Source organism: Hyperolius riggenbachi, chromosome 11 (assembly GCF_040937935.1).
Source record: "Hyperolius riggenbachi isolate aHypRig1 chromosome 11, aHypRig1.pri, whole genome shotgun sequence".
NCBI classification, from domain to species: domain Eukaryota; kingdom Metazoa; phylum Chordata; class Amphibia; order Anura; family Hyperoliidae; genus Hyperolius; species Hyperolius riggenbachi.
In genome coordinates this window covers 16,438,784-16,450,420 of record NC_090656.1, presented here as the reverse complement: position 1 = coordinate 16,450,420, position 11,637 = coordinate 16,438,784, and the positions used below count along the sequence as shown (strand labels likewise).

General features: G+C 42.8%; 1 protein-coding gene across 1 annotated transcript; it reads right to left on the bottom strand.

The window, feature by feature from the left end:
* Nucleotides 1-3,810: 3,810 nt before the first annotated feature.
* On the bottom strand, nucleotides 3,811-5,442 carry LOC137538660 (posterior protein-like). Its single transcript, XM_068260938.1, has one exon. It carries the CDS (start codon nucleotides 5,440-5,442, stop codon nucleotides 3,811-3,813), a length of 1,632 nt encoding a protein of 543 aa, XP_068117039.1.
* Between the last annotated feature and the right edge of the window lie 6,195 nt (nucleotides 5,443-11,637).

The following is an 11,637-nucleotide window of genomic DNA, read 5'->3' as shown; positions in this document are numbered from 1 at the left end:
TAATCAGCACCATGAAAAATAAAATTTTTATGTACATTGTCCAGATGCCTCCGTTCTGTTAATTTTCGCTCCACTGGGCTCTGGAAAAGAAGAAGACAAGTGCGGTATCAGTTCTTAACAGTCATATCTCTTACACTGATCTGCATGAACCCATTTCTCCACTTCCCTCCTTTTCATGCATTTGCCATTTTTAATGCCCAAACGCTTAACCTTGACCACTTGATCACTTAAGGCTATGGTGATCTCAAAGGGACCTGTCCAGTTTGCATCCCATGAGGATTTGGGTACAACATTTTTCACCATCACCTTATCCCCAACTTTTAATGCAATCGGTGGTCTGTTAGGGTGTTCCCTTTGCTTTGGAGCCATATTACAGGCCGCAAAGTGCAGATACTTTTGCACTTGCTCCTGTAATTGACTCAGGAATTTTTCCTTTTCCGCACTCTCTTTCAGGGGTGTGCTGAGCATGGGATCAGCTGGGTGGCTGAGATTCATGATTCTCCCTGTCATCAATTGATATGGGGTCAGTACTGTGCCTCTGGCTGCTGACCCTCTTATGGCCATTAAAATGGTTGGTAAATGAGTCAACCAATCTTTACCCGATTGTAGGACCAACTTTTTAAGCCTCTCTTTTAGGGTTCTGTTCATTCTTTCCACCATGCCAGAGGACTGGGGATGGTATGGTACATGAAATCTCTGTTCTACCCCAAGCAGATTACAAACTCCGGTCATGATTTTCCCTGTGAAATGGGTGCCTCTATCTGACTCGATTGTTTTTGGGAATCCCCAACTGGACAGGACCTCTGTCCATAAGGCCTTGGCGGTAGCCGCAGCTGAGTCTTTCCTCATAGGTAGGGCTTCTACCCATTTTGAAAACACATCCACCACCACCAACAGATATCTGTACCCTCCCGGAGCACTTTGTAAAGGACCTATAAAATCAATTTGTAGATTTTCCCAGGGGCCTTCAGCTACAGGCACTCTAGCAAGCACAGGTCTCTGGCCTTTTGGCCTGGGGTTCATCTGAGCACAAATAAGACACTCCTGAACAATTTTCAGAACTGTGTTAATCATGTCTTCCCACCAATACTTTGTCTGAATGAATTTTAAGGTGCCTTGAACACCCATGTGACCTGTCAGTCGGTGATTTTCCTTTGCTATGTCCTTTTGATGCTGGGATGGCACAACAAAACATAATCCTTCAATAGTGTTTTTAAGGAGAAGATTATCTCGCATTACAAAATCCTGAGGAACATCTGCCGCTTTGCCTCTAACTAGATTTTTAAGATGTTTTAAGGATTCATCTTTATCCTGCTCCTCGGCTAAACAAGGGGTAGGTGTTTTAAGTACAGGCAGTAGTTCAGCTAGGTCTGTATCATTTTTCCTGCCTTCAAAATCCTCTTCTTCCCAAGCCTGTTGTCCCTCTATGTCATAGGGAGCCCACTTAACCCCTATCAAAGCTGCCTCTTTTGCTAGCTCATCTACCTTGTTGTTTCCCACTGCTAACTCATCACTGCCTTTCTGGTGTGCTTTTACCTTGATTATGGCCACTCTTTGTGGTTCAGAGCTTGCTTTGGCCCAAATGTCTTGGAACACTGCAGTATGCATTAGGGATTTACCAGAAGCATCACTGAATCCTCTAGTGTGCCATAAGGGCATGTATTCAGTCAGTGACCTGGTGACATATGCACTATCTGAGAAGATTGTAATTGGGCCTGCACTGAAATGCATAATGGCTTCTCTTACTGCCTCTAATTCTGCTCTTTGGGCTGAGAAATTCCTGGGACATTTTATCAAAATTTCCTCTCGTGTCTGTGGACACCACAGGGCGTATCCTGTGTGGAAACTTCCTCCCTCCCAGTACCGAGATCCATCTACCCAGACTCTGAGATCTTCCTTTCCTTCCACTAATCTGAAGATCTCCTGTGTTTTTGTTCGGTGGAATTCTCCGCAATCATGTTGCGTACCCTCATATTGCATTAACTGAGGAAGAACGTATGTGGCATTGTGCATCACCGTGAGGTTTCTAGGCGTTAGATCAATCAGCCATCGGGCTACCCTTTGGGATGATACTCCACTGAGGGTGCGTTCTAGAAGCATCTTAATGGGAGTATGGGGTGTCTGTAGAGTCAGCGTCCCAAAGCCTACAATGTGTTCAGTTGCAAGAACAGCCCAATGCACACCCATCAAGTTCCTGACACAATCATCAAATCCCCTCTCAACTGGACTAAGCACTCGAGAAAAATATCCAACAGGTACCCATTTTATTTGCCTCTCTTGCAGCAACACAGCCGTGATTGCTACATCTGATGTGTACACTTGTATAGCAAATGGCAATTCCATGTTGGGATTACTTAATGCTGGGGCTTGCATTAAAGTGATTTTCAACAGTTTAAATCCCTGTTCCTGTTCTTCTGCCCACTCTAGCGGATCTGCTTCCCTTTTGTCACTTTTCAATAACTCATAAAGAGTTTTTGCCTTTTCTGCAAATCCTTCAATGAAGTCTCGGCAGAAACCGACAAGACCCAAGAATTGTCGCAGTGCTGTTTTTGTATTGGGCCTTGGAAGTTTCTGGATAGTTTCACATTTGTTTGAGTCAGGAGTCGTCCCCCCCTTTGAAACTACAACTCCCAAAAAGGAAACAGAATCTTTCATTAACTGGGCCTTCATTGGGTTTAGCTTTAACCCTGCTTTCTCAATTAATGTTAGTAACTCATTAAGGAGAGCATAGTGCTGCTCCCTAGTGTCTGTCTGGATAAGCACATCATCCACGTATTGAATGATACATTCTGGTTCTGAAAAAGATTTTAAAACATCAATCATGCATTTATGAAAATAGGTTGAACTGGACTTGAATCCCTGTGGCAGCCTGCAGAAAGTGTATTGCTTTCCTTGGAAACAAAATGCAAATTTGTATTGGCTATCTGGGTGAATGGGGATCGAAAAGTAGCCATTTGAGACGTCGATAGACGAATACACTGCTGCAGATGATTTGAGCGCTGTCATCATATCGGGCATTTTGGCAACAACATTGGTGACAGATGGGGTACATTTGTTTAGTGCACGGAAATCTAGACAGGGTCGCCAACCATTACCCTTTTTTACTGGCCATAGGGGTGCATTATTTGTTGATTGGCATTCTCTAATCACTTCTTGTGCCAACAAATTTTCAATGGTGCACTGTACAAATGGAATTGATTCAGGGGGAATCTTGTACTGTTTCTGTGGTAAGGGATCTGGGCCTTCTACTTTGACAATCATATTTGTAACCTTGCCACACTCATTTTTGTATGTCGCCCACACTTTGTCATGCTGCCACAAGATTTCAGCTAACCTTTGATCATTCGTTTTTAACAATGCTCTGGGATCCATCGTGTCACTGGGTTTCACTGATGCCACCCCATAATTGTCAGTGATGATGCAAACCTTCCCTTTGTACCTGGACCCTCTCCACAACATCCAATTACATAGATCGACCACCAAACCATGTGCTCTCATCACATCCGATCCAATGATGGTGCCCTCATGTGTAGGAGACAGGTACATACTGTGTTGTATGTCCATGTTTCCTATGTTTATGGGCACTGGCATTGATTGCAATGCAGGAACTACCTGACCTCCAAAACCTCTCAAAAAAATTGACTTGCCATTAGGGTCCGCTGTCAATGTCATATTTGTCAAACTGACAGCTGCTCCTGTATCCAGAAGTATATCAGCGCGATGGCCCCCTACCGCTCCCTGGATATGTGGTCTATTGCCCTTGTCCCTTTCAAGTTGACATACTGGGGACAAGGGTGGGGCCTGTAATCCCTATGGTTTCACATAAGGATTGGATGGGGGTGGGGTCTTGTATTCCTCTGGAATTTCAGCGATTTTACTTTTAACCCTCTCTAGCTCTTTTAGGAGTGGACCATATAGGGTAACATCGGGACCTTGGACTTTTTCCCTCTGCACCCTGTCTGGTCCAGGCCTCTTCTGATCTTTCCTGTCAGAAAAACTTCTGTTACCCCCTACTCTCCTGTTCAATTTACAGTCTCTCATGAAATGTCCCATATGCCCACATTTATAACATTTGCCAGTGGATCTGACCCTTCCTTCACTCTTAGTTACCTCTGCAATTTTCCTTTGCCCTTTACTGTCCTGATTTGTCTCCTGAATCCAGTCCTTTATTATGTTCAGAAATGTCTGGTATGAATTAGCATTTCTGAGTGCAATCTTTGTGTGATAATCCACAAAGGTACACTTGTTAGCCATCGAGTAAAGAAAACTACCGTTGTCAGGAGACATATCTGGGCAATTAAATGTGGACTTGTACAGTGACAAGTATTCACTGCAAAATAAAACAGGGTCTTCACCTTTTCTAAATCTGGCATTTTCTAGCGCATTGGTTCCTCTAGCATCTCTCCCTCCCATCACTCTCTGTAACTCTCCCATTCTGTCTGCTGCATTTCCCCAATTGGAATTAAGTTCTGCCAACAGACCAGTATGAGTCCCCACAGGAGGCAGTAATTTCTCACACAGCTGTGAAGGGAGCCATGCACGCAGTAGCGCACAGGCATCTCTGTTTCCCAAATTATATTGAGTGACTACAGCTTCCAGCTTATTGGAGAGGCTGACAGGTGAGGCTGAAGTGTCAAACTTCCCCAATATCTGGCACAGGTTTGTGCGATCCTGTATAGAGAGTGTTGTGGAGAGCACATTATGATTTGCATGACCTTGCCCTTGAGCATTTCTGTGTTGGTGATCAATCCTGTCTGGGATAGGCGTAAAGAGTGTGGAATTTTGATTTAATGAAAGCTCAGGAGGAGATTGAGATTCGTCTGCAGTACAAATCGGATGCTCCTCTCTGCCTCTTTGCTCCTTTCCCAGGGATCTGTAACTTGAGCTATTACCCTGGTTGCATGCAGTGTTACCTTGTGCTTTTGACAACTGTAAACATTGTTCCTTTTGAGCCAGCTGCTCTGTAAGCATTTGAATAACATTGTCTTTCTGTGACTCTCTTTGTTCCAAAGATGCTATCTGTAATTCCCTGAGTCTACATGTAGAATCACAATCATCTAAACACTCTTGTAAACCACCATTCTCTACAACAAGTTTATCAACTTCCTCCGTCAATTCCTCACATTCACAATCATTATTTTTAATATCCATGGCTAAGCAATTTTTTGTAATGCTATCAATTTCTTCTCTTATCTGAGCTTTTTCAGTGTAAAACTGCAACTCCTTTTGTAACGCTAGCTCTTTCATCTTAATTAACATATCAATGAGATTGGCCATTCTCTGTTTTCTATTTTTTTTAGAAGAAACCTTGGTCTGTAATCTTTCATTCTGCATTTCACACTGCTTTTCTAAATCACTATACTGATGAGTCAAAGCCTCATCCACACATGAGCGATAATTTGCAGAGGAATATTTTTTAAGGAATTCTGAAACAACTTCCATTTTTACAATTTCCAAGTAACGGAGCTCAAAGTTAAAAAAAAACTTTGATTACAAAAACATACAAACAGTACTTCACTATCGTCTCACTAAGACAATTTGAGATGACTTAACACAACAATGATAGCAAGTTTCAATGACAACTTACACAATTCTCAACAATTAAATACCCTAGCTTCAATACAAAACTAGACCAGTTTTAATACAAACAACACCAATTTCAATCCCGATTATACTAGTTTCAATAACCAGTTACACCAATGTCAATACCAAGTTACACAAGTGTTATTAACAACTTATACATGTAATACGTATCCTATAGCTATCAATTCAGACATACAAGTCTGTTCCACAGGTATCGTGCATCCAATTACAAAAATCTGTTCAATGCTCTACCTACTCCTAACTGACCGTATCCCACATACACAGACCAATTTCTGACTGATCTAAGATCCAGGCCAGAGAGGTTTCCTATTGGGCAGAAGGCTACTTCCCCTTCACATGAACACTAGAAAACTATCTAATTCACTTTCCCTCAAAAACGTCTGGTTTTATTCCTATAGATCCTATGGGTACTTCAGTTAGCACAGGGTGATCAATCCTGTCTCTGCCGGCAACCACTGAATAGCTAATACAGGCTTACTAACACAATTAAGAACTAACAAACAACAACAAAAAAACAACAGCAATACAGTACTATATATGCATATTAGTCATAGATAAGAAAGTGTTCATACTTCACCAGCTTTGCGCGTCCGCTCAGCGATGGAATACTTCACAGCACTTCAGGTAACGATTCAGGCGTCTCTGTCTTCACGACCAGCGCGAAACTCAGGCGATGCCCTTAGACCTGGATTCTTTGAGGAGTCCTGGCGTCTGTAGTAACCGTCAGGTGGATTTCATCAATCTTCTAGGAAACCTGGATTGCAGCGACTGGATGTTCTTGATCCGTTTCCTGTAGCAGTCACGATATTGTGGAGTTCTATGTGGATTTGACTATTTCACACGCTATCTGGGGTGCCAAATGATATATCTGCTCCTTGGTTTCCTAGTCTACTTGCGTAAATAACAGTCCTTGGTTGTAGTCAAGTTATTTATTGTTCTTCCAAATTAAAGAAAAGTATAACAAAGTAGACAGAAAAGTTACAAGTTAAGGCGCTCCTCTAGTCCTATCTACTAATTGCGTATCAATGCAGGCACTCTATATCTTAATCAAGATGGCTGCTGCTTACATCAAAATGGAGGCTTGTTGTCTCTCTATGCTGCTGGTCTTAAGCTGCTGCTGCTCCTTCTGCTGCTGCTGTTGCTATTGCTCCTGCTGCTGCTGTTGCTATTGCTCCTAGATCTGTGCTAGGCTTGCCTATTAAATACTCACTGAAACTCACTCATTCACATACACACACCCACACAACCACCCCTAGCTCAGGTATCATTCCGCCTCCTTTTGGTCTCCTCCTCAGTTACGTCTTGGACCACTAGATGGTGTTATCCCCTCACTCATGAAGTCCTGTGATGTTGGTTATCTGTCCACCAGGGGGCACCCTGATCATACAGGTGTTTGGGGTCCGGACTGTGACCTTTGACTCATACTGAGATAGCTTTCATGCATCAAAGGACCGACCTCCTGCTGGGGTGTTATATTGTCCTTTCCGGCTTCTTGCTTATCTTGTCAACAGGAAACCTATTGTTTCAACAGAGATCATTGTTTATGGAGCCAGGTGGTGCTCGGGTCTGCTGGCCCAGAGGGCGTCCCTAACAGGAAGCCTATTGATTATGCTTTAAGGGTCCCATTCTTTGAAATCAGATATCACCAGTTCATCCTTAAGGCTAACATCACAGATCTGCCAGAGAGTCTCACTCTTTGATCTTGGTTTCTTGTAAACACCACAAGCTGGTTTTATAGTTCATTAACCTGGTCCATTGCATGTTCCCTATTTCCCAACAAAATAATATCCAACAATTTGTATGTGAAAAATGCTTTAGGGTGTAGTTTTACTATATGGCAACAGTAACTTTTTGTTTAATGCGACCTGCAAGCGTCCTTCCGAACGCTTGCAGGAAGTACTAGGAGGCTGGGGAAGTTTTTTTTTTTTTTTTCACAATGATCACGCTGCTTATTAGAGAAGCAGAGTGTTACGGAACAATAAACAGGTATTGCATGGAATGACCACAGTTTGCAGAAAACACTGATACTGAAACAGGAATGTGCAAAAAAGGTGTTTTATTAAGAACCAAGTCATGCAAATAACATGCAACCATATGCAAACAATATATGCAGTGAATCTCCCGCAAACCAAACAATACAGTGTGCACACATAAACCAAGGCCCTGACTATCTATCTATCTATTTACAAATGACGTGTAGGAGATAAATATATATACACAATAACGCGGTATCAAAGGAGCAGGCAAAGACAGGTCAAACGAAATATCAGAGTCAGCAATGGGTAATCAGATACATGCAAGGTACAGAGGAACAAACAGGAGCAGAGTCAGGACAAGCAAAGGTTCAGCAGCAGGTAAATCAGATCACAGAGCAGGGTAACAGAAACCAGGTATCAGGTAACAGAGGTGACCAGAGACTCAGACCTGTAACAAAGGAAGTTCTGGCCATGACTTGCAGGAAGAGGCAGACTTATATAGTCCATGTAACAGGAAGCAGCTGGTGGTAGTTGATCAGAGACACATTAGAGGCCTCTGCAGGCCATACAAAGAACTGCAAGTCCTTAGATGTAATGATAAGCCACCTGCTGGTGGATAGTGGAAGTCCAGGGCAGTCCAACTCAATACCACCACCAGCAGGCAGGAGATGATATAACAAGAATCGTAACACAGCGGATCATTGCGGGGCTTAGATCAACGAACGGGAATGGATTTTCCCGTTCATTGATCTCCGGGCGAGCAGTCGGCGGCGTGTTTACGAGCGGGAGTGGGCGCTAGAGCGAGCGGGAGCGTGGAAAGTACGGATTTTTCCGTCCCTGGTGGTGAAAGGATGGAAAAAGGGACGGAGAAATCCGTACGCGTGGGGGTAAAGTGGTTAATAAACATCTTGAAAACCATGTATTCTGAATTTTTTTTTTTGAAAAATGCACAAATTGAAAAGTTGATAAATCATTCTTTTAAAAAAATTCAGAGTACCTTATTACAACTTTTTAATAATAATAATAAAAAAAATATATAACTTTTTTTTTTAATAGAAAAAGACCATAAGTGCTCTGCCTCACCATCTATTGAAAGGCAAAACAAATATTGTATTCAATAACAAATCCACATTGGCAAGAAAAAAAACATTGCTCAAAAAATCTATTCCTTTTCACTTGATCTTTAAATTTCAAGATTTTTATGTTATTATTCTATTAACAATAATATTGTATTTTTATAACAGTTACAGGTAAACAATGTTGGTTTTCGACACTACAAAAAATATTTCCATTACTTTTTTAAATACTAACAACTATATATAAAATTTATGAAAATGTTTTTTGAAAAAAAGGTTGCTAACATTGTCTATTTTTCACAGCAAAAAAAATTCCAACACGTTAACAACAAAATCTGAGTTTTCTACTTTATATACATTGGAAATCTACTGGACATACTCTTTTTAATTATTACATCTTCAAATAATGATGAACTGTAATTTATGCCAAACAAATTATTTCTATAAGAAAACAAACATCTTACTACATAAATTACTGTATTTTCAGACATATAAGACTACTTTTAATCCTTGAAAATCTTCTTAAAAGACGGTGGTCGTCTTATACCCCCCGTGTCATTGATGATGGGTGACACGCAATGTGTGTACTCGACGTGTGTACGCAACATGCTGATGTTTAATTACCGGGTGCTGGAGAGTCGACGTTTGCCACATATGCTGGGGGAGGTCATCTCTCACGCTGCAAGGTCTGGGACCCGCAGGGTATGGAAAGAATAGATTGCAATGTATCCATAAAACATGTCTCTTCCACCCATCTGGCCCGCCCTATCCTGTTACCGCCTCTCAGATCTCGCTGCTGAGGACTGTAGTGAAGCGGCGCAGGTGCACATGTGCGAGATCTGAGGCAGAAAAGGAGGTAGATAGGCTACAAGGGCGGCCAGAAGGGCGAAAGAGGCGTGTTTTATGGGCACTGTGCGATCTATTCTTCCATACCGCTCTTGGAGAGGGAGAGTTGACCAATCCAACCAGTCAATCACCTCTATTGTTATATACTGGGTACCACATACAGTACAGCACCAGTATCTGTTTATACATAGCTCCAGTATATGATTTTTTATATGGCAAGTTTATTACAAACTATATTTTAACTGGAAAAGTTGGGATGTCATCTTATACGCCAGAAAATAGGGTATGCTAGACAGTGTTAAATATAAATGTTCAATTATTACACAGCATTTACCATTTATATACCAGAACTCTCTGTGCCATTAAAGCAAACCTGTAAAAAAACCCTCTAGGGGATACTTACCTTGGGGAGGGGAAAGCCTCTGGATCCTAACTAGAATTCACCAGTTTTCCTCTGTCCCAGCAATTCAGCGCTGTGACCCCCCCCCCTCCCCCCAGCAGCAAGGTAAATATTTACCTACCATGATCCAGCGCAAGCTCAGTAGTGGCTCTTCATTCGGGTTAAGGCGGAAATAGCCAAGCCCAAACGTATCCACTCAGCTTCACAGGCATGAGTCCTTTGCACCTGCGCAGTAGAGCGGTAGCGTGCGGAGGAATGATTGAAATCTACGTCCTCTCAACGGTAAGGGGATCAAAACAGGGCGTACATTTCAATTATTAAAATCCGGAAATGGTTAAAGACAAGCTAAAAAAACCTAAATATTCCATCCATACTGTCCAGTTTACTCTATACATTAATTTTCTATAACAACCACAAGAATCACAAGTTTATGAAAAGTGGAAGAAAACCATGTCCAAAAAAACAAATACATATTTAGGTTGTGCTGGACAACAATAGGCCACATTAAATATTTGTTAAAGTATAGTTGCAACAGAGATAATGACTGTAACGATCGGTGAAGCACAGAGAGGATCTGAATACCGGTGATCTGCAGAATCACTGGGAATACAGATATATACCAGATTATAAGTGATCTGCAGTATCACCGATTATCCGATATACCAGCTAACCTCTGTTCACCTGAGTAGAGTGTAGTGTTTGGTGTAACAGTAACACTTTAGAGGACTAGGCCTCAGGGCAGTGAGGAGTACTGCGCAGATTCCTCCCGAAGACCTGAACTCTCCAAGACGGGAGGAGTCAGGCTGAGAGTAGGAAGGACCATCTGAGAGTGACACTCCGGAGGAAGTGCCACTAACAAGACAGGGAACCGCCTCTAACAGTAAGGTCGGTTCTCAAGGTCGGACAAGCCAGGTCGTAACCACACGGACAGATAAAGTACAGATACAGCAGGCAGAGGCGGAGTCTAAGGTACAGGCAGAGTTCGGCAACAGGGTATCAGATATATCGAGGTACAAAATCAGGAGGCAGAAACAGAGTCTAAGGACGAGCTGGGGTTCGGCAACAGAGTATCAGAAAGGCAAAGTACAGGATCAGAGTTCAGAAGAATGGTCAGGCAGGCAAAGGGTCATAACAGATAATCACAATCAAACTAGTACTTTAAGCTATCAACAGAATCTAGCTAAGTGTAGGAGTACAGCTCCAGCTAGTCCCGACACACTTAAGGATCTGACTAATGGTCTGAGTGCTCCCACGTTGTGATCGCAACGCCAGACCACCAGCAACTGAACAGCCGGCAGTATATATACACAGGCATCTCTCCAGCACCTCCCTAAGTGCTGGACCAATGAGGAGTGGAGCCCGAGTCAGCTGACCAGCCTGGTCAGCTGACTCACTTCTGGCTGTCATATAATCCCTGCCTGAGTGCGCGCACGCGCGCGTCACTCTAAACCTAGAGGGACTACGTGTCCCAGCCACACCGCTCTGCGGTGTCTTCGCAATGGGGTCATGCGCGCTTTCTCCGCGCTCCGCCATGCCCTGCACGGAGACAGCCGCCTCACACTGAGAGGACATGTAGTGGCTGCGGTTGTGGCACACCTTACCCCAAAGTGTGGGTGCATAGCCTGGATGGTGCTAAGCCCAAGCATCACGAAAAATCAATAGTTCAATCAAGTTCAGGCTAGCACACCTGCTTCAAAGTGCAATAGTTCTCCTTTTTATTGCTCCATCAACACAA